Source organism: Conger conger, chromosome 1, assembly GCF_963514075.1.
Source record: "Conger conger chromosome 1, fConCon1.1, whole genome shotgun sequence".
In the NCBI taxonomy this organism is placed as follows: domain Eukaryota; kingdom Metazoa; phylum Chordata; class Actinopteri; order Anguilliformes; family Congridae; genus Conger; species Conger conger.
The window spans coordinates 62,007,339-62,030,945 of NC_083760.1; the positions used below are offsets into that span (position 1 = coordinate 62,007,339).

Consider the following 23,607-nt stretch of genomic DNA (forward strand, 5'->3'; position numbering starts at 1 on the left):
ACCAGCGGCGTTTGTATTACAGTGGAATCGTTCAGTGTCTTAGTTTTTTAAAGGTAGGACTTGGCGGCTTGATGCTTGCAATACTATTGCTGCACCAAGTGAAAGGGTACCAGTTTTGCTGGCTCGACTCGACATTCTGTCGCTCGCCTCGCAGCGTGAGATCCCCGCAGCATCTCGGTCTTGACTGGACGGTACATAGACATCGCACCTGGTGATCTTCGCAATTAATGGGAACAGATCGAACTAACTTCTGCGTTTTGGAGGCAATGGCATACACGAATACTTCTTTAAGGACATTACGTTAATTTAATGTAGCCTATTTCTAATTTCGTTTTAGTTACGGAGTTTTAACTATTTTGTCAGTTTCATTTTTTTAAAATATTTTTTGCGAACCCCTTGCGAAATTATTTTAACTGTCTCTGTTGTTTTTTTAAGTGTTTTTTCGGTTGTTGGGGACATGGATCTAGTGAAAGGACTATCATTGGAATGAAGATTGTCGCCTGTCTGTCCACGCTGCTTTGTCATTATAATTTCCATGCGTCCGGTCTGTCGGCAGATTCCAGCGAGAGCACCCGATGCTGTTTTGCATTTCGATAAAGTGAAGGTTAGGGGTGGCGTGAGCACTGGTACTGAGGAGTTGATGAGAGCACTTTCTTGGAAATTATCTACGTTTTTAAAACAGTTTTACAACCACAAGCATAAACAGAAAGGACGTGGTTTTCTTTTGTTTTTGTTTTTTCTTTGTTTTTTTTAATTTATTTTTGCAGCATTTTTACCTGGATTGAACTAGGATGCTTCTATATTCCTGCCTAAACGTACTGGCTATGAGACTCGCCACCAAATTCACCTGTAGCTTTTTCTTCGCGCTTCTGTTGTTTCAAATGCCTCACTCCATCTCAACTTTAATAACAGGTATGTAAAACTATTATTATTATTATTATTATTATTATTATTATTATTATGTGTAATGTTTCGCCTATGCATTTCAAACACATAGGCCTCCTACAGTTTATATAGCCTACTATTGAATATACAACTGTTGCTTAGTTATCTTGTTATTTAATGCGCGCGACTGATGACAGGCTGAACTCTTGGTTCAAGGTTCAGGGATGTTTCGGTCGCCCGACGCTGTGGTCTTTTAAGAGGTCTGCATTTCGCTCTGCCCGCAGGCTGATTGAAACGGAGCTTAGTGAGCTGCAACATTTACAATTAAATTGCCATCTGAAAGCCACTAACCGTATTTATTTCAAATTGCCGACAAGTTGCCTACGTTACGTCACCTTGATTGTTGGAAACTCAAATAAACTGTAGCATGCTGCGGGTTTAAGTAGCTGGTAGTGAACCTGGAGCATATCATTATTCAAACAAGAACGTTTCACGCGGAGGGGGAATTAACTTGATAGGAGTATCAACTGAATGCCATTACAATGGCTATAATCCTTTTGGATCAGATTTCTTTGCAAGTGGCTTGCTACCTGGTATTTTAAATATGCGGAGTATCGTCTAACAATTGTCCTCTTCACCTGCACGAGAAGTGTTTTCTGTATACTTCATTTAAGCAGGTATTTTAGGAGGAATAACAAAGTTGCGGTGGTAAAAAATGGAGAATGCTTTCTGGCACACATCACGTCAAAAGCAGTGGAGGCTGGTGTTATACAATATTTATATGCATACAACTAGGGAATTAAAAAGAGGAAAAGTCACCTCTGTTGGAAGCAAAAGTATTAGGTTTCCGACAGTCACCAAAGGCGGTGCAGGTTTAATTAGACGCAATGGCTGTAAATTTAATAGCAATCCCCGAGTCTGAAGGGGCCAATAGGACCAGTTTTAATGGCTGTTCTGCGGATAATATGTGAAATAATGCAGGAAAAAAACATGGGCAAGCAACAACACAGAATTTAACAATTCAGGTAAACCAATATATGTTGACGCGGACATGACACGAGCGACATTTGTTCCAGACCAGAACATATAAACAACAATTACAGTTTTCTCAGATAGGCCTATTAGAATAGCACCATTTATCAACATTCAGTAGATCCGTCTAATTTTCCTTGAGGGCATCTCAATTGTGCGACTAATTCAGGTGTTTCACTCCCATGGGAAATACAATGAACTTTCCAAAGCGTAGATCAGAAATATTCAGCAGTATGAGCGCAGATAAAACTGTAGCAATATTTTTTTCTGGCAATGAGTGCGTTCAGGATTTTACTGCCGCGAGCAGTTTTCTCCGAACAGGAAGAAACGGTGTCTGAAACTCTGCAATTTAATCAATATTCAGTGCGGCAAAGCGTGCATAAATTGGGTCAAAAATACTGAAAGCGTCTCACAGAGGCTTGGTTCACGTCTCGGTGTCATATCGTCGATACATTATGAAGCGTAATCAGAAGAGGCTGTTACACCAAATCACACTGTTTTTTTATATTTATGTTTTCTGCAGGTACCGAGGCCAGCTGCGAAAACGAAGGAGAGGTGTTGCACATACCCAACATTACAGACAATCCCTGCATCACCTGCGTGTGTTTGGTGAGACGGGGTACTTTTATCAATTAATTGACACATCGCTTCTGCTCTACAACTGATGGGTGTGATTAACTTCTTTTCAGTGGCGTGGCGGAAAGTTAAATCACGAAAGAAATCCACTTTATTGCGCGTCAACTGTCCGCGGCCACGGCGGTATTCCCCTGGCTACAAGTTATACACACCCGTAGTACAAATGGAGCGTTACGCTCATTTTAACCTCACAGCAGCACTTCAAAAGAACGAAGCAGCATCCAGATTTGATTGTGCTTATCAGTGGGAGTATGAAAACTCATAGCTGTAGGCTATCGACTGTGCTTTATGGCTGCTAGTATCAATAATGACTACGAATGTCCACTGAATTTGCAAAGGTGTAGAAAAATGAGATAAAAATTTTTTTTAAAAACTAATGACATTTTACGCATTTTGGCTACAGTCATATGGGATCAACCATTTTGAATCGTTATATGGTAGGCCTATATCGTGATATTCCTAAAATGTAGTGGGGCCTATAACTCATATGCAATTTATGAGAATCCGTAGATTTAAACTTAAAATATGCATACATTATTTTATACCAAGATAGATGTTTAGCTCGTAACTACGTAGCGCATCTCTTTCCTATTCTCGGTTTTGTTCTGTCAAATGCAAATCCGCAGAAAGGTCACAGATTGTTTATACTCTTATTTTTGTGCCAAAATAACAGAGCGTGTGGAAGGAAAGGCAATTCTCACGGGTTCATACGTTGCCATGTTTTCGTGGTGGCAACCAGACCTACCAGGAGCCTGTGTCACTCATTTGCCATCATCCTCTCGCTATAATGGCCTCATCTGTCGGCAATTGAGACGGTGTAGTGATTCTGTTTTGTTTTTCCGCCCGCTAAACGTCCGCCTAGTTTGACTTTGTGCAGGGGCAGCAGATAAGTCTCTCTCAAAACACCTGCTGTGTTTTGTTTTAGTGACCCGCCATAATAGAAATGAAAACTCCCGTCTCTGCTTATCGGTTTGCAAGCATTCTGAAAACGAAGGGCCCGTCATTTACAAAGAGATTGGTCCCAACTGAGTATCGTTGCAAAATCTTTTGCTTTCATCTTCAATTTCAACATATTTCTAGGAATATTTGGCCAGTGAATTTGAATCTGGACAGTTCACTTTTTTTCTTCAGGCAACCTGTTTATTTTGATCTGATTCATTTGTCCTGCATTTGCACACATGTTCCTCTCTGGCTGTTCAAATGTGAAAGATTCAGATTTGTTTGAAATGGTGATGGTGGAGTAGTGGAAGTAGTTGCTACTTCTTATGTGATAATGAAAATGATAAAGAAAGGTGCCCTGTCTGTCACTGACTTGTTGCACAGTGCGGTCCACCCGGGGTGAGGGGCTGGGGGCTGGCACTGGGTTGGTGGTATTTGCATGCGCGAGAGTTTCCTGGCGGCAGAACACTCGTGGCATTAAAGAGTGTTGTGGTCTGAGTTCTGTGAGGGCTTTTGCTTTGGCCCCTGGACCTGCAGGATTACTTTAATGGAGGGGGCCGGCTCTCCGAATGTCCACTCTGGATTATCTCCTTCATCCTGCCAGCGATGGTCAGGACAGAGGCGTCTCTCATTCCAGATTCCTGGATCAGACGTTTGTGAGGAGCATTCTGGCAAGGAACCAAAGATCCCAGAGATTTGGGCTGCAGAGGTCACGACCTGTTTGTTTTTTGGCCTACTAAGGAGGTTACAGGGGTGAGTGTGAGGGGCCAGAGGTTAAGGACTCTGAGAGTAAGTGGATCTTACCGCTGAGTGCCCTTTAAAAGTTCTTCTTTCTGTCTATGTCCCGTGGACAAAACTCATACACATTTGTAACTGTCTAGTTGACATACTTTTTCTAAGAACTAAAGTTGTTCTTACCACCTCAAGTTACCTGTCAGTAATATTGACATTTTATTATACTGGAAAAATGTTTCAAAGCGGTAACTGTGTATGTATATTAAAAAGTACACTAGTATTCAAATTCACTTTTAATTTAAAAGCTGCTTTACAGCAGGTTGGACAAGTTTTAGGTTTAGGTGAAGTAAGAGACTAGATAACGGCAGGTAAAAATGAGAGATGGCAGTACAGTTAAATACGTGTTTCGTTTTTGTTGTTATTTTGTCTCTCCACTGTATGTATTGTTTTGTTTTCTTTGGCTTCTGCCTTCTGCCGCAGGGTAGTACATTTTTGTGTTTTCTTTTTTGTATCTGTGCCTTGGTCTGACTGTGTTAGACAGCCTTTTTGACATGTAACCCTGAAGCTCTGCAATTGGACGGGTTCATGTCCACAGGGAAAGTATGTCCTTTTTAGTAACCCTGATTGAATTGACAGAAATAGAAAAGGGAAGAATGGAGGAGAGAAAAGGCTGAGCTGTCGCCATCTAGTGAGGATGTGTATTCACAATGTAAACATTGCATACGGCACCATTCTTTGTTCGGACGAGGATTATAGGAGTTTCTTGTCATCTAGCGGAATGCATTTTTACAGTTGTGGGGGTATGGTGTCATAATGTTCTCTACCATATCATCTATGCATGTAGGCAGAAAAGAGGAACAGTGGCTTCCCTTGTTTTCCTGCATTGAAGTCTTTTGGGCACATGGAGGCATAGTCTGAGCTTGCTGAAACTGTTTTGATACAACTCAGGATTCTTCAGCAGAGGAATTGCTGAGCTGATATTTTGAATACCACAATGTGCTACTTTGAGATAATGGTCATGGCCCTCGAACTTCCAAAGAATTCAGACAACAGCAGGACAGAGGAGGTTGCCGTGTCAGTCTTGCGATTAGGTTATCATATCTGTCCTCACACAACTGGACAGACACGTTATCCTACAGTTGGCGCTGAGGCAGCCGAGTCATTTATTATTTTTGAAATGATGAACTGAATTTTCTTGCGGTCCTTGTTTAATATTAGTAGTACTTTTCAGTACTGTAATATCATATGTTTGAATCTTTTCTGGTGAACAGAAAACAGAGACAGTGAGACAGTTATACAGAGATAGTGTTTTCTCAGATGTACTCAGCAGATTGACTGTATGAGGCTCATTAGTGGATATTTGGTGGATCCCGTGTGAATGTTTTTCTGGAATGCTTATGTGCAAATATCTTCTGGGTGATCAGTGCACGCTCTTATTTCTCGCCTTTATTGGGTTCTCCCATCCACCATCTTTATGCCACATACTCCTGTTTCTCTGGGTAACTGTATTTTGTGATAAGAGTGTATATAATCGCCACAGCAATGTGGGGAGCTGACAGCTGGCTGGTTACTGCAGTTCTCTATGTAAAACCTATAACCTGTCTGGCTGATATCACCTGTTGCTCCCCTTTACACGTAAGCCACCGTTTGTCACGGTGACACGGGAGGCTGTCAGCTCCTCGTTTGGTTGACGTGACGTCACCACGGGGAGAGCAGAGTGACGGGAAGGATGTTAAAGCAGGGATCTGTTAAAGGTCACCTCCAGGAACGTCACTATCAGGAATCCGGGATGGGTGGGGGAAAAGCGTGGATGGAGTGAAAGCATTAATCCCACGTTCCGGCACTTTCCTTCCCCGAGCCATTAGCCCGCAGCAGCACCATTACCAGCTGCAGAGAGATGCGTGACACTGACAGAACTGCTATCGTCTGCCTGTGCCGCTGATAATGAATTCTCTCTATTGACCCGCAGCCAGCCTTTCTACGGCGGGATCGATGGACTGGCCGCTTAGCCCGCTGAAAGATGATACCGGCCCCCCCACACAGTGTACCCATCCATCCATCCATCCATTCGTAGGTCGAGCCCTGGCCATGACCTTGGAGAGATATGTGAGCTGTGAGAGCTTCTGGTGTGGCCCCACAACTGAAGTATCCGATTATCATCCACAGCTCAAAGCTCTCGCGCAATCGGCCCGATCGATGGCACTCCTGCCTCAGCCTGAAATGACTGCGCCAGGCGCAGGAGGGCGAGAGATGGAGAGACGTGTGGAGGGAGGCAGGCAGACCCTTCTGTCCTGCTCTGCAAACTTCAAATCATTTTTTAAAGTTTTTTCTCATATTCCCAATGCCTCGTCGAAAACCTTGTGGCACATGTGTGATTGTCCAGTGAGCAGCAACAAGACAGAAACGCCTTGTTAATGAGAGACGTCAGAGGAGAATGGCCAGTGTGGTCAAAGCTGACAGGAAGGTGACAGTAGTGCTAATAACCACACATTACAACAGTGGTATGCAGAAGAGCATCTGTGAACACACAACACAATTTTTGAAAGTTATCGCTCATAGTCCCAATGGTGATGTTGTCTGAAACCTTGTGGCATGCGTGCGGTTGTCGAAGCGGCAAAAGTTTCGCGCTGGACAAAGCCATCCTGCTCTGTTTTCTTTAAAGCCGGTGTGTTTGTCACTTCGGTGGCCGAACATTTCGGAAGCAGGCAGCTGTGTTAGGATTTGTGGCGTAAACATCCTGAGGGCGCTGTGGTTGTGGGAGTTGTTGGGTGGAAGCGCTGTCGCTGTTTTACCTCTGCACTTCCTAAGTCTGTGTCCCGGGTGCTTGAAAGGCCATGTCCACCTCACACAAGTGAAAATGAAGTCCAAACACGACCGCTGATCGTCATACTTACACAAACTTTATACGACCATTGATTAAACTCAACACTCACTGGCTATAAGAGAGCAGCACAGACCACAGACCAGCAGGCAGGCTTGTGCAGGTAGAGTCTCTGAGGCCCTGTGAGTCCGGTATAGCCTAAGAATAATTTATTCTGAAAGTATGCTGGTCTGTTTTACATCCTTCCTTGTGACTTTATTCCTGTGCCATTTCTACTAGCAGCTCTCACCCCTCACCTTCCTCATGTACTACCAATGTTGGTCTATGGTGGGGCTCCCTTCTTAGGTTATCTTAGTTTTACTGCAGCAGAAAAGTGGGACCAAAAGCCCATGTTCATAGCACAAATATACAGACCCTGATAATACAGTGTCCACCAATTTAGGAGTTGGCCCGAAAGAGGTTGTGAAAGTATTTTCCACTCCTTTTGTTCTGGATAGTTGGCACTTCCACAGATGCCTCCTGTAGCCCTTGGGCCTTTCCAGAAGTGTCTTATCCTTTGGCTTTGGGTCACAAGGTGTGATCTGTCCCCCACTGAATAAATGGTCTCCAGTACTACTGTAAATCATTTAGAATCATGTACTGAACTGGCCCACAGGGAATATAGGCCATATCAGTCTTCTGCTGGTTCTCAAGTATCGTGTGTGAAGGCTGAAGGAGGAGAGACCAACACACGGAACAGTGACTACCAAACTTTGGATAGAATCCAGGTTTCGGTGAAATCATCTATTTTTCTACCTCAGCAACTATGTTTTCTAAGCAAAACAAACAAACAGAAAATGATGAATTAATTATTTTAGTAGTCAGCAGTAGCTATTTTTTGAGTGACAGTGGTAGTATTTGCTCAAATAAAATCTAGAAGCGTTCCTATTACACACACTGCATTGTCTCAGCTTTTAATAAATCATTGTAGCTTGATTAAAAAAGTTTGACAGGGTATTTAAAGGAGTTGTACTTGTAAACACTTGAATATTTAAACATATTAAGATGCTGAATGATTGAGCTTTACAGTGTTATACTGCAATTCACAATTCACACACATGCAGTCAGCTGCAGAAATGAGTGTTTCCAGCTGAATGCATATGCGTGTGAGTTGTTTAGTGAATACACAGGTTTTTCTTGTGGAACGCTCTCTAAATGCTCTTTGCAGTATAATTTTTCTTTAGAAATACACCATGTCACTATCTGGACATGAAGTGTGGAAAACACCTGGTTTTTGATGATGTTGGGAATGAGTTACTGTTTGCTGATTTCATATGATTTGTGGTCCTGAGTCTCTAATCCAACTGAATCATCTCTACCCTTGCTACTGACACTCACTCTCCTGTTTCCCTCCTCCCTCAGGACAAGAAAGCAGACTGCAAGCAGGAGAAGTGCCCCCTGGTGGCGGAGGACTGTGCACTGGTGGTCAAGCAGACTGGAGCCTGCTGTGAACGATGCAAAGGTGAGACTCTTTGAGACCAGCTGGGCACACCAGGTACCTGAATGTATTATCAGAAGGTCACTGCTTAAAATGGTGGAGGAGGGAACACTGCGGTATCCTGATGCACAGAATTCAAATGCTTCACTGGACACCCAGCTATGTGAATGTGCATAATGACATATGTAAGCAATATCAACATATTCAGAAAAACGAATACATGGCAAATAATCTGCATTCTTTGCATGACATTTCTCTCACTGAAGGCCAATTTAGGCCGATCTAGTCTGGTGAAGCAGAACAAACCATAATTGTGAGGGTACTCAATGTTTTTTTGCGTTTGGCTTAAATTGTATCAGTTTCTTTTTTGCAGCGCTTGACAATTCATGGAATTTTTACCGCTACTGCCACCCTGTGGGAAAATAATGTAATGACTATTTTATCAATGCCCCGCTGGCTTCCCACGCATCATCACAGTGATGGTTGGTCTATGGCTATTGTTAATATCTCAAGCACGGCAAAGCCCTGAGGGCTATGGTGCGCACTGCTGAACCTAGATTTAGCCAGCGTGTTTATGGTCGAAAGAGGCAGTTTATCCATTAGCAGGCTTACTTTGGGGCAGTCTTTCACTTAAGCATTGGCTGCAATCCCTGGTGTAAAATCCAGCTTTGACCATCTTGAAATTACTAGCTACCAGCTGTTTCAAAACGTAGCTTGAGCTGGTCAAACCATGTTGAGTATGGAGCTGGTCTAACTGGTCCACCAGCTACCAGCTGTATCAAAACCTAGCTTGAGCTGTTTGTTTCAGCAGGGATGCCATTGGATGATAGGCCTGCTAACATTGCTAGCAGGGCCTATTTAAAATCATTTGTGTTCTTAAAGTGTTCTTAAAGCACTGACTCTCTTGCATACCACACACTTTTTTCAGTGTTAAGCCAGCCGTGCTGAAGCGCACTTTAAGCGTAATCGTTCATTTTGCTCCATATTTCTGACACTGGAGGCCCATGCTGGGGTTTCAGAGTGGCCTGTGTTCAGATAATCTGAGGCCAGTCCTTGTGGTTTTGGGGCTCCTCCAGTATCGGTAAGTGCAGATCTGGAAGGTTATTCCTGAAGTGCTGCCTCTTTGCGGGGTACGGAAATAGAGTGCCTCGCTGGGCCCGGCCCAGGGTCTGGGCTGCAGAACGTGTGTGGGGGGGGGGGGTCTGTTTCAGCCCTGGTGAGGGCCCAGCCATTGTTTGTGGCTTTTTTCATTTTTTACCATTCAGGGTTTGTTGAAAATGTGAGACCTGCTCCGAAAAACCAACATTCTTTTCCCCCACATGTTCTGTTTTTGGTTTTGGAATACAGAAGTTTACAGTTTTCTCACTGTACCAAATGTATCCACTTGAAACTACAGCAACAACTCATACTAAAGCATGTGCTTGCTATGAGCCTGTGTAGCAATGCTGGAATGTCACAGGTCAACACAGCGTGTAACTACAGCAGGGTAAAACTAATGAAATGCAATATCTGCAATGACAAGTGTTACTGGGTTATTTCTTGATCATACAATATAATGCTACTGGAAATGAAAGAACTGCTCTAAGTGCTACCCCCCTGGATGATTTATTATGTTTATTAGATTTATTAAGATTTAAGTCTTTCGGATTTTATATCCTATGTCAAGTTGTGAATGTCAGATATTTGTAGAAAGTGTTTTACTTTTCGAGAGAAACTGTACTTTCTCAGCTGCTGTTGCCAGCTGATATAACACCTCGTAACAACCTCCTGCCAAATAATTGAAACTAAGGAGAGCTGGCCTTGGTTTGTGCTTAGTGCTTGGCTGGAAGAGCTTGAGAAACCAGGTTGTTACTGGAAGTGCTGTTGTGGTGCTTCCTCTTGTGCAATTAAACAGGGTAATGATGGGGATGCTGTGCAACCCGAGGTACCATTGCTGGCGTGATACAATAAATCCTGACACACTTTGGTCAGTAATGATCCAATTGGTTCCCCAGGTCATCTCAGTGAAATAGAAAGGAGATATCAGTTAACTCCCTTGGTTAAATCAAGGTTAAAAAATGATAAACAAACCCACAGAGCTCTCTCAGTTTGCCGAGTGCCTGTTCTGATATGAGCAGAGAAGCTTCAGTAGCCTCAGCTGCACGGTGTGCTGTTGAGCTCACAGAGTCACTGCAGACCCTGGTGAGTCAGTAGGAAGCCAGCCAGCTCATGTGATGCTCGGAGACGCGAGCCAAAGCCTGTGCAAACAAATTTTCAGCAGATTTGCAACACTTAGTCATGGTTAGGATCACTGCAGTTTCTTCATCTAAACAAGAGAATGTGCTAGAGCACGACCATGTGTAGATGTGTTTGTTAGTGGGCTAGAGAAGCCACCTGGGGGAGAGTGGTGGTGTTTGGGGGGGAACCCAGGAAGCATTAATGGCCAAATCCCTTTAGGGTTGTGTCTGGTGGGGTAGGGTTGCTTGTCCATTAATCTTCTGAACAGCACTCACAAGCCATTAATGCACTCATTTACAGGTAGACAGGAACAGTCCACTTTCATAGATACTCTTTTGATTAATTCACCTGTAGCTACGCAGGCGATGAATCCAATTGCATACGCATATGCAGGCAGTACATTTTTCAGGCGAGCACTAGAATGAGATTGTGTAACACGGACTGGTCACCTTCTGTCTGTGTCTCTGCAGGCTGCCATTTGGATGGAAAGGCCTACAACAGCTCCAGCACTTGGAGCACCACCACCAAACCCTGCACCACCCGCAGGTGCCAGGTACGACCCTCTCTTTCTTTCTTTCTCTCTCTCGCTCTTATTCTCTCTCCCCCCCTTCGTCTCCACGGCAGGGGAAATAAATACTTGCCAATACCAATAACGTTGATGATGTCCAGCAGATTCAGTTCCACGCACGGCTGTTTGCACAGCTGCATATTTACCCGATTCAATAAGCAGTTCCTGAAATGATTCTCCTATGTGTGCAACCGCTTGGGTCGTGAACCTACAACCCTCAGGTCTCCGGCCAAGTTTTCCTTTAACGCCACTAATCAGTGCTGTCAGGTAAAGGAGGAGGGAAGATGAAAAGAGGGGCAGAGACGGGGAGTGAGAGTGGAATCACGAGTTGATTTATGGCTGGATGTCGTTGAGAGGGGAGCCAGAGGGAATCGAGCCTGGATGAGATGGAATGATGTGCAGGTGCAGGCTTGGTGCTGGACCCACAAACCAACATTACTGAGGACTGTGATCCATAAAGACAATAAATACATACTTCACTATTTTAAAAAGCAGCCATAAATTATTACATAATGCCGAAAGATAAAAGGGAAAACAGAGAAGGGATTGAGCAGAAATAAGTTGTATTCTGAAAACTCCAGAAGCAACAATGAGTTGTTTGTGTGTTTCTGTTGTGGGTGTAGGGCTGAAATCCATCAGCTGCACAGCACATGGACACACAGATTGTGATCATGGTCACACTGACCCCCAAATAATTTCCTGTTTCCTCTTTTCATAGGAAGGTGTCATCACAGAAGCAGAGGTTCAGTGTGTGGTTCACTGTAAGAACCCCAAGATTCACCCCAAAAAATGCTGTCCCTCCTGCCCTGGTGAGTGTGGGAAAGGAAGCCCCTATGAACCCCCAATATGTGTCATATGTGATATTTCCATAATTTAGACTAGAAAACACACATCCTGATACATTCAAGACTATAATGCAAAAAAGGTTTCTGGCATCACTACTATTTTGAGCTTTAAAAAAATGTTTGACACCAAAATGGCTTCCTGCCAGATTTTTCCATGTTTGGGGAGGGCAGGGCCCAGTTAGAATGTGGCTTGAATTGGAGCTCCAGGCTGAGGAGAGGATGTGGTCTGTGACCTTCTGCTACCCTTGGTTTAGGCTGCATTTTTGAAGGCCGGCTCTACAAAGAGAGGGAGGAGTTTCACCCTGAAGGACAACCCTGCATCAGATGCTCCTGCACAGTGAGTATCATCCCAGCTCCTCCGACCCACATCAGAGAACCAGATAATCAGTCTCAACCACCAATCACCTCCCGGAGTATTCTCATGTGTTCTGCTTCTCTTTTTTACCGATCTATGGCCATTCAACCATTCCCCGTCTTTGTTTCCCCAAAACCCGTCAGGAATAGAGGACAAACCTATGTCAGCTATGGTATTGCCAGTGTTCTACCAACAGCTTTCAGCTGCATTGCGTGACATGGTTCTCTGAGCCATGAAGGGAAAGGTTTGGTCTAAATTACAGAAGGGTCCTGTAGGCCAAACACCTAATAAGCTTTCCTGCAGACCGCAACTTTTCAACAACTTCACAATGCCACCTCACCCTTCGCAAATTCCCCTACTCCCACCCACCCCAAAAAAATATAATTTACGGTTGGCAAATAAATATATTAATGACATCAGCAGCCTCCCAGGGGTGTTTCGAGTGAATTCGCTGGGGCAGAGGGCTGTCTAGACGGCCTGATCCCAGCTCCTGAACACGGTCCAGGCTTCTGTCATGACCATACCCTCCAACACTTGACTCGCAGTAGCTAGGTCTCTCTGTACAGGTTTACAAAGGAGGGGTCTTCTCTGTGCCAAACTGGCCTCCCCTTACCTGTACAATGCACAATGCACCTGCTAACTGCTGCTACTACAACTATTATTATTATCTTTATTATTGATGATGAAAAAGAAGAAAAATGTCAACTTAAAAAACCTTCCCTTTGCCTTCCCCTCCAAAGTGCTGATGCTGGTTTTCCTAAGGTGTATTTATTACATTATTCTTTATTAAATTATAATTTATTTGCTATAGATGAATGACAGACTGGTTACACAGATAATATCTCACAGCAGTATAACTCAGTCTTTTGGTTTCTGTGCATTCTTTCTAGGTTTGCATTTTTACATTTCATTTCAACATTGAGTGCTAGGTTATTCACAGTCATATTCATATTAGACACTTTGCCATTAATGAAATTAATCTCCTGTTTCCGGTATTTTCTCTGGCTAGGAAGAGGTGCTGGTTGGAGTTATATTTAAATCATTGCCACTGATATCACATACTCTTTCCCACACAGTTCCCTCTTTGTTCTTTCTTTGGAAAGGAAAGGTTTAAAGAATAATATACAGCACAGTCCATCAGTATTTTGACAGTGACACAAATTCTGCTGTTTTGGCTCTGTACTTCAGCTCATTGGATTTGAAATGAAGCAAATTAATATGAGGTTAAAGTGCAGACTGTCAGCTTTAATTAATGGATATTTACATTCATACTGTGTGATCTGTGTCGGAACTGCAGACCTTCATTCATTGTTTCATTTTCAATGTACCGGAGTACAGGGCTGTCACTGTCCAAATACTTATGGACTGCACTGTATACATTACTATATCTGACTTTGTTTCCCAGCCTTTGATCAGTGATCAATTTAATGTATATTAATTTAAAGAGAATAATGAATGGAATCACTTAACGTCATAATTCCAGTGTGCCTAGCTGTCTCTATGAAAGCCTCACCCCCCCCCCCCCCCTTTTCTTCGCTCGCACTGGGTCACAGACACTAAATCTAGCATTTAGATCTCATGCAGCAAACAAAGCCCAAAAACATGCACTCCAGGTATGCACTTTGAGTGGGTGTGTGTTCTATTAATGGGAGGACGTTTTATTTGACAGTGTTGTCCAGCAGGTCTTATCTGTTTGTAAAGTGAAGGGGAGGGGTGGACGTGGGCCTGGATAGGCGTCACTGGTTGTGCCTGTTGGCCCTCACACAATGAAAAAATCCTGCCGTACATCTTTCTCATGCATCTCCCCCTGCCTGTCTGTCCATCACCTCCATAATCCCTTCCCTTCTCCCCGCCCTCTCACTGCTGCACTATCCACCTCCGTGTCCACATTCCAGCTCACACAAGATGTTCTCACAATGCTAGAGCTAAAACTAACAAACGCCCCGGTCCCACTCAGCTTTCTGGTTGCACAGACTTACAGGATTTCTCTTTCCTTGTTAAACCTGCCAAGGACATGAATTACTTGTGTATCTCCCATCATAAATCATGGCAAGGTGGCTGGTTTTGCATGATTCAGAGGCAAATTGCAGTGTGGTGACTGTCAGACACATGGAAATTGTATTCCATTATGAACACTGGCTCAAGCACCACTGAGCTGACAGCCTGTCTGCTGTGTCACTCTAAAGCTAGAATGTTCTATTTATACGGAGATGACTCATGGATCCACCTGGTGTTCTTGATTACATTCTTTGATTCTTTCTCTCTCTTTCTTGTGCTCTCTCACACTCTTGCTCTCCCTCTTCCTCTTCCTCTGTATCTCTTGCTCTCAATCTCGCTCACTCTGTTTTGCTCTCTTGTGTTTTGATACTAGCCTCAGAGTGTTGTGTTTAAAAAAACCCATTGTGTGCGTTCCAGGGAGGGAGAACGCTGTGTATGAAGGAGGTGTGCCCTGTGCTCTCCTGCCCCTCCCACTTGAGCCACACCCCGCTTGGACAGTGCTGCCCCAAGTGCCTAGGTAACCCTCCGTCCACCTCATGTATTTTAATGATTCAGGTTCGAGTTACCTGTTTACTAGCCCCACCTGCACACCATGAGCTCTATAGTTATAGTGCATGCTCGCCTCCAACCCACTTGCTTACAAGCCCGTGGAATATTTTTCACCCTACAGTTCATATATTGCTACAGGAGAGATTTAGCGCTGAGGAAGAGAGGTGCATCTCACTGTTGACAGCTAGTAAGCCTGGTTCTGCTGCTGTGTCGTAGGGAGATGCAGTGGTAATCTCATAACCCCTAGTTGACCTACAACCACCCTACCCCTGTCAGTTTGAGGCCAGTTCTATCCTGCCACATTGGATTCCCTGGTCATAGTTCAGGAACAATGCAGCCAAGGCCAAAGCTTGAACCTATGTCTATTGGGCCCAGTCTGTACTTGTGGTGAGTGCCTTTATAGACTGAAGCACAAGGCATTCATCCCTGCGATGAGAACTCAGCATTCTGCACAAAGGGCAAGGGCGTCCTCTCCGAATTTCCCAGATTCCCACAGTCCTGACCTTTCATGCAGCTGTGGCCTTTATTGCGGAAGGGCTTCTCAAGAATCTTTCACTAAAAGCGACCTTAAGAGCACAATAAACGGGACAGGAGTTACTCATCTAACAAGCTGACAAGAACCCCCTCGAAACCCCTAGGTGTTCTTGAAAGTAACCCCGTCTCTACGGAACGAGGAGTCCTATATACGTATGTCAATCACACGGTTGTGTTTTATTTTGGGTTTTGTGACAGGCCAGAGGAAAGTGTTTGATCTGTCGTTGGGAAGCTGCCTGTTTCACAGCGAGGTTTATGAGAACGGAACTTCTTTCAAGTACGACAACTGCACCTCGTGCACCTGCAAGGTGAGACGCAATCAGGACGCCATCAAAAGGACCTTTGGCGCCAGGTTACTTTCGCATGTCAAATAAGTCTTTCTGCTTACAGCCTTACTCTGTAGACGCCTCTGTTTGATTGGCCCATTTATTTTCTTGTAAACGCAATATTGAATCTGGTTGGTCAGTTATTTTTCACAGTATGTCCTCTTGTGACCCTTTCCGCTTTGCACAGCAAATCTGTCATGCTCTGCCGAATATGCTTAATTTGTCCAACAATGGCAAAATTGCTACATATGAAGAAATAGCACAGATTGCCTGCCCCTGTCACCCACTGGGCACACTCACCTTTCCCCTTGTCCTCCATTTCCCAGGATTCCACCGTGGTGTGTAAGAGGAAGTGCTCCAGGCCTGGAAGTTGCCATGGTGACAAGGAGCAGTGCTGTGATGAGTGTCTGTCGTACATAAAGGCGGAGGACATCAAGTACTGCCGGGTCAGGAACAAGATCTACAGGGTGAGAACTGGAACCATTGCATGTGCTTCTTATTGTTATTATTGACTTATGCTTCACGTTTATGTATTTATCCGTTTATATGAGCCATGGACATTTCTGTGTGGCAAAGCCAGGAACTTATTTTCACCCACACCATGGACTTCACCACCAAGTCTCCTCTATCACACTTTTGTTAAATGGTTTGTTCATTTATATAGCACTTTTATCCAAAGCACTTTACAAGTGATGTCTCTCATTCACCCATTCACATTTTCAAATGAACACAAAGCAACACGTTGAAGGTAATGGAGCCCATGTGCAGAGAGGTTAATGCTGTCTGTCTGTTCCTGATGAGTGCATTTAATGCAGTCTGTGTGCTGTAAATGAACACATTGAGGACAGGATAATATTCTGTGTGTTGTATGTGAGTAAGTTGCTGAGAGATAACACTGTCTATGTCTGTGGCAGGAAGGGGAAATGTGGTCGTCGGTGAACTGCACCCTGTGCGCCTGCATCAACAGTAATGTGGAGTGCCACCAGAAGCAGTGTGTGCCCATCACAAGCTGTCCCTCGGTGAGTGGCCAAACAGGAAGTGGCTCAGTCCCTTTCCTCCTCACTTGCTCATCCCCTATGGCCTTTGGTTCCATGAATTGAACTCCATGAACTAATGTAGTTGTTAACTATTACTGAGAAGTTAATCTATACAGCTCTGTTAATATATTTGTACATCATTCATTCATGTTAACCATCTCATTAGGTACTGACAATTCATATTGGAATGAAAAAGTCAGTTCATGTGTTTGTTTATGGTTAACTAATAAGTTCATCATATGGTTTTCTAATGTGTACATATTCATGGAGAAATACATCAGTTAGTTGCTAACAAATGCATTAACTAATGAAAAGTGAATTTCATGCTTAATTAATGTATTTGTCCATCATTAATTTATGTTAACAATTGAATTAATGAATGGCAATTCATGAACCTTATTGTAAAGTGTCACCAATACATTTGTCCGTAACCTTGACACACTATTAAATCTGACTTTTTCTATGTCAGTAGCTCTCATTGTTATATGCCTCCTCCTTTAAAAAGAAAAAAAGACATTTTATTTTTGAGTAAGGGGGTTGTCACCTGCAAAAGTTTGCTTACACAAGTGACTTGCCCATATCATAGTAGCATTTCTTTCCTGACCAAGACCATGTGGTGAGACACACACACAGTGTGATTTATATATATTTTCAGTAAGTGTTTTTAAGTGGTGATGTCACCATTTCCCCATGTTGTCCTTCCAGTCAGGAGACTGACAGAACCCAAACCAGACCCTTTTTCAACCCCTGTCCCTGTACCATTATGATTTTGACAAAAGAAATATGTTTTGAGTGACGGAAGAAAGGCAGCTTGTGTTTTAGACCCTGGGAAGCAATCTGGCAATCTCTTGAGGGGAAGAACTTCAAACAATGAGAGCCCTTTGTATTCGCTGAAGAGGGGTGGGGGTGGCTGGGGTGTAATGCTGGCCTGGGGGGTTGGTGATGTGGGGGGTAGAAAGCCTCTGATGTACACCTCTAAGGGAAGTTGAAACAACTTGCCTGTCTGTTGACCATCTCTAGTTTCACAGATGCACCTTGAATGCTCTTCCTGTTGTTTGTCTGTCTGACTTTGTCTGTCTGTCTGTCTCCTGCAGAACAAAATACTGAACCGCACTGGCTGCTGCCCTGTTTGCACTGAAAGTGAGTAAGTTCTGTATTTTCCTTTTTTAAATTAGCATGTTGTTGTTTCCCCCCTCACGTAACACACCCAAGGTGGATTTGGAAGCTTGGAGAAATTGCTCCTGGATGAGACTGTGCATTTTTGCACTAAATCGTTGGGGTGAGGATTTTGGGTGGCCAAGCTCAACTTGAATCTGTTGCCAAGGGCGAGAAGTACCTTGGATATTCAGAAGGATTCTCGGAAGCTGCTGTCCTAGGAATTACCACTGGCTCTTCAAGATGTAGAGCTGTAGTATATAGAGCGCTGTCTATCACCCAAAGCCCTGCCAATCACTGAACACACAATCTGAGTGGGTGGGCAGGGGTGTTGTGTGTGAGGTTCTGGCTCAAGGTGCAGATTGGGTGACAAGATAACACCAGTGTTGACATTAAAATACCTGTGTGTGTTAAACGTTTTGTTTTCTGTTGGTTGAATGTGCTAGTGAGTGATTATATGGCTTTCGTATGTTTTGATTGTACACATTTGTGTGCATGGGCTCATGCGTGCATGTGCTTACATGTGTGTGAGCATACATGTGCGTGTGTGTTTTTGTGATTGTGTGTTTCCTCACTCCAGTTTTGACTTGTTTGGTTCTCTTTAGTTGCTATTGTTTTATTGTGTGTGTTTGTGGTAATCTCGTGTTTTATTATTGGAAGAACTTTGTATTGCATTTGATCGCATAAAAGGTGCTATGTACAGTAAATAAAGTTTGATTGATTGATTCAGGTGTGTCTGACCGTGTATCTCTCCTCTTCCACCAGAGCCTGGGGTGTGCACTGTTTTTGGGGATCCACACTACAACACCTTTGACGGGCGCACCTTTAACTTCCAGGGCACGTGCCAGTACGTGCTCACCAAAGACTGCTCCCCCGCCGCCAGCTTCCAGGTGCTGGTGAAGAACGACGCGCGGCGCACGCGCTCCTTCTCCTGGACCAAGTCCGTGGAGCTGCTGACCGCCGGACACAGCTTCAGCCTGCACCAGCACCTCACCGTCCGCCAAAATGGCTCCCGTATCGCCCTGCCCTACCACGGCCTTGGCGTGACCATCGACCTGGACGGGTACCTGCTGAAGCTCAGCACCATCGCCGGTGAGGGGTCTTTAGAGTAGCAGAGAGGGCCTATGCAGCCCTCTGACTGTAGAACAAGTCCTGACATGTCTGTAGTTGTATTTGCCCCCAGTAGCCTTCATTGTTCTTCAGTCCAGTACAGATACAATATTCCTGCCTGTATGTATGATGCATGCTCAAATTGGCCCACAGAAACACAGCTCACACAGATAGAAGTGTTTGGTGTTCAGTTTTGGGAAATGTTGTAGTGCTCAGTATTCAGTGTTAGGTGCACAGTATGTGGTGCTCAGTGATGGGTTTCAGTGTTAATGGGTCAGTGTTACTGTACATGTACAGTACTCAGGGTCAGGGTTTACTGCTCAGCATCAGGTTCTCAAGGAGTGCTAGTGTTGGGTTCTCAGGGTTAATGGGTCAGTGTTGTGTCTATAGTACTCAGTGTTAGGTGTGCAGTATATAGTGCATAGTGTTTTGTTCTCAGTGTTAATGGTTCAGTGTTGAGTATACAGTACTCATTGCTAGGCGCTCAGGATTGAGTGCTCAGTGTCAGGTTCTTAAGGAGTGTTAGTGTTGAATGCTCTGTGTAAATGGGTAACTCCGTGTTAGGTGCTCAGAGTTTGGTTCCTGGGTGTTTGTGGAGCCTGTCCTTAGCTGTGTGTGTGTGTGACCAAAGGGCTGGAGATCACGTGGGATGGGGACAGTTTCGTGGAGGTGGTGGCCGCGCCCCACCTGAGGGGCAAGCTGTGTGGTCTGTGCGGGAATTACAACGGCCACAAGCGGGACGACTCCATCGGCGGCGACGGCCACTTCAAGTTCGACGTGGACGAGTTTGCGGAGACGTGGCGCGTGGAGAGTAACGAGGTGTGCAGCCAGCCGCACAGGAAGCCCCCCTCCATCCTCTGCCCCGGATCCGTCAAGGTCAAGTTCCGCGCACACAGGGAGTGCCACAAGCTCAAGTCCTGGGAGTTCCACAAGTGCCACTCTGTGGTGGACTTCACCTCCTTCTACAGGTGTGTGAGTGTGTGTGTGTGAGGGACAGAGTAACTGTGTGTGTGTGTAGGAGAGAAAGAGTAAGTGTGTGTGTGTGTGTGTGTGTGTGTGTGAGAGAGAGAGAGAGAGAGAGAGAGAGAGAGAGAGGGAGTGGGAGGGAGGGAGGAGTAACTGTGAGTGAGTTTGTTTTCTAGACTAGAATTCTATAATGCCTGCTCAAAGACAATAGGAAAATTCCAGAGAAATGTGTGATTGCAGGGTGCAAAACCGATCCCCAGCAACATATAATATAACATACTTGTGACATTATTCTCGCTTGGTGGGCTGTCGTTCAAACTGCCACAGATAAATGAGGTCATGTTGTGAATCAACAGGTTTGCGGCATATTAAATATGCATTACACCGCCAATAATGTTCTCATAAATGTCAGCGGAAGTATCGTTTTTAGTGTGACTTCACAGCAAGATTAGCAGAATCTTAGTCATCAAGAGCGAACACAGTCTGTCCGCCTCCCAACGTTCTTTACAGTTCAGTCCCAGGTCAGCTGATTGTCCCTTACCTGCCACCGGAACATTCCGGCTGCATTCCTGCCAGGCCTTTATGGAAGAGCTGGGCATTGCTCTAACCCACTTCACCACATACAGCCACAGTAGCCAGATGGGGTAGGGAGGGTGGGTGCTGTAGGCACTCTTGTCACACTTGGCATGTGTCAGAATTCCCTGCGTTTTCCGCAGCTCAGGGAAAGAGGCGGCCAGGGCTGGAGCGGGATCAGGGAATGTGATGGAATCAAAGCAGCGCCACAGATTGGGTGGGGGGTTGTGAAAATCATTAACTGTGCATCTGTCTCTGCTGGCTGGAACAAAATGAGAACCATCTCCTCTCCACTCTCTTTCTTTTGCTCTATTGCTCTCTTTCCCTCTGTCTCTCTCACCCTGTCTCTGTCATTCACAAACACACATGCATACCCATAATTACCACCTTTACTTTTCTTTTACATTACTGCCATTCACCAGATGCTTATTCCACAGCAGCTTAAATTGCAAACACAAGTGCAAAGTTCAGGGATAAAAGTGCCCTAATTCCCCAGAGGGGAAAAGTACGTTTAGTGCAAAAGCGAGTGAGTAGTTCTCTCTCTTACTCAGGAGTACACTGCATCGCTCTCACATACACACTCTCCCAAATATCACAAACTTATTCACACACCCACACGTAGACTCGATCCCCCGCCACTCCACTGCGACCACCAGCCTCTCAACTGACCAGACGTACAGTGACAGCGAGATAGAAAAATGAGAGGGAGGAAAGAGAAATGAGGCCTGAGAATGGAAGATGAGATGAAACGATGAAAGGGTAGTATTCAGGTCAGTGTGTGGGTCTGACGAGGAGAGTGCGGCTGATGTCATCGGAGTGGAAAGGAACATCTCCAGATGAGTGATGATGCCCCAGCTTCAACAGCTTTATAGTCCAGATGGGAAACATCCCTCCTAACCCCCACAGAGAGAGAGAGAGGGAGAGAATTAGAGAGGGAGAGGGAGAGATAGAAAGAGAGAGGGAGGGAGAGGAAGAGAAGGAACATACAGAGGGAAAGTTATATATATGAGGCATATTCAAATACAAGGTTTGTGTGTGTGTGTGGGTGAGTGTGTGCGCATGTGTGCCTGTTTGTGTTTCTGTGTGTCTGTAGATGTGTGTGTTTCTGTGTACACATGAATGTGTATAGAAGTATACTAGTGTCCTGGCTCAGTGATATAACTGGATCAACATTTTCGACATTTTCACTAGACATTCCAGTGACGACCTGCACGACGGTCTGCAGCAGCTGTACTACCTGAAACAGAACTTTCTTGTAATTTTAAAGTATGCCACTAGATGGAGAGTGCCACACTGTAGCGAGAGCCAGGGGTGATACTTATTTACATACTGCATCTAAAAGTTTGCCATATTTTGGTGTATTTTCATGCATTCCAATGATCCAAACTGCTATGGACTCAATCAGTGGATATTCAGTATGTAGTGAGCTGACCCGACAGTACTGCCTGTGATGAATCCATCTGTCAGTGTCTGTCATCCGTTTCTCAGTGTCTGAGTTGTCTCTCCCTGTCTGTTCCCCCAGGTCTTGTGTCACAGACATGTGTGAGTGTCCCATTCACAAGAACTGCTACTGCGAGTCCTTCATAGCCTACAGCCGGGCCTGCGAGCGGGAGGGGGCCCCAGTGCACTGGAGGCCGGAGCAGACCTGCATGGGTGAGGGACAGCACAGTGTATTCACAATATATTCACAATATATTCACAATATATCAATGTACCCAGTCACAAGACTACTCAAGGTAGGCACATCCAATCCAATATAAACACTATTTACTGAAAGCGTTTACTGAGCAAAAGGTTGGTGTCTGGTTTTTGACACCGTATATAGTTTTGCCCAACTAGTCCAATTTGGATTTTACACAATATTACTTCAATGGTTGTGTTTGTCTATTTGGTATGACTCGCATTTGTAAAACTTGCTGTGAAAATCTTTGAAGTATTCCATTACATGCTCAAATAACAGTGACAATGGGAATGGAAAACATATCATAATGTGGCTGTTTTCATTGTGACAATCATCACATTATTGCAATATTACATCACATGAATTAATTTGCGAGTCGTGTTTGTTCGAAAGAAGCTAGCAAGACTATACTGACAGACACCAAGTGCAAGTAACCTGGTTTAGTACCAGAGTACCAGAAAATTGTATATTGTAACACTGTATTTATTGCAAAGCATGCAGAGCCACTACATTGCACAAATGAATGTGATATACATTTAATTAAATACTACCAGTGTCCTTAGTACTAATCTTTATTGCAGTAAAACAAAACGAGCATAATTAAAATGGCACCACTGCATTATTTACTCAAGACGCATGGGGTTGAAGAAGTCTGACCCAGATTCGCTTTGCCTCCCCTCCCCACCCCTCCCTCCAGCCACCCAGTGCCGGCACGGTGCAGTGTACGACACATGCGGACCAGGCTGCACCAAAACCTGCGACAACTGGAATGAGATCGGACCGTGCCATAAACCCTGCGTGGCAGGCTGCCACTGCCCCGCAAACCTGGTGCTGTTCCAGGGCCGCTGCATCAAACCCACCTTGTGCCCGGGGCGGTGACATTAACTGCCCCGAGGAGGGGGGAGGGGGGTAGTTAGTGGGGGTTACTTGTGAGAGGAGAGGGGAGGGGAGGGGAGAGGGGGGTGGGAGCAGTTTGACCGCTCACAAGACAATGAAGGGTGTCGAGACCAAAGGGAATCTGCAGGCAGTGTGGCAGACGTGGACTGTAAGGCTTTTAGAGTTGCCGCTGCGTTTTTTGGAATGTCTTGAGAGTACAAGGCTCCCTGAGTGCCTGTGTGGGCTCGCCCCCCTCCGCCTCCGCTCCTGCTGATGATGTCAGCTGGTGGGA

General features: G+C 44.8%; 1 protein-coding gene across 1 annotated transcript; it reads left to right on the forward strand.

Annotated features, from left to right (window-relative positions):
- Positions 1–73: 73 nt before the first annotated feature.
- On the forward strand, positions 74–23,318 carry bmper (BMP binding endothelial regulator). Its single transcript, XM_061215712.1, has 15 exons — positions 74–912; positions 2,441–2,526; positions 8,450–8,549; positions 11,213–11,295; positions 12,029–12,119; positions 12,410–12,492; positions 14,926–15,025; positions 15,790–15,899; positions 16,244–16,384; positions 16,832–16,936; positions 18,049–18,094; positions 18,875–19,201; positions 19,851–20,187; positions 22,281–22,411; positions 23,137–23,318. Exons 1-15 carry the CDS (start codon positions 792–794, stop codon positions 23,316–23,318), a joined length of 2,043 nt encoding a protein of 680 aa, XP_061071696.1. The 5' UTR covers positions 74–791.
- The last annotated feature ends 289 nt before the right edge of the window (positions 23,319–23,607 follow it).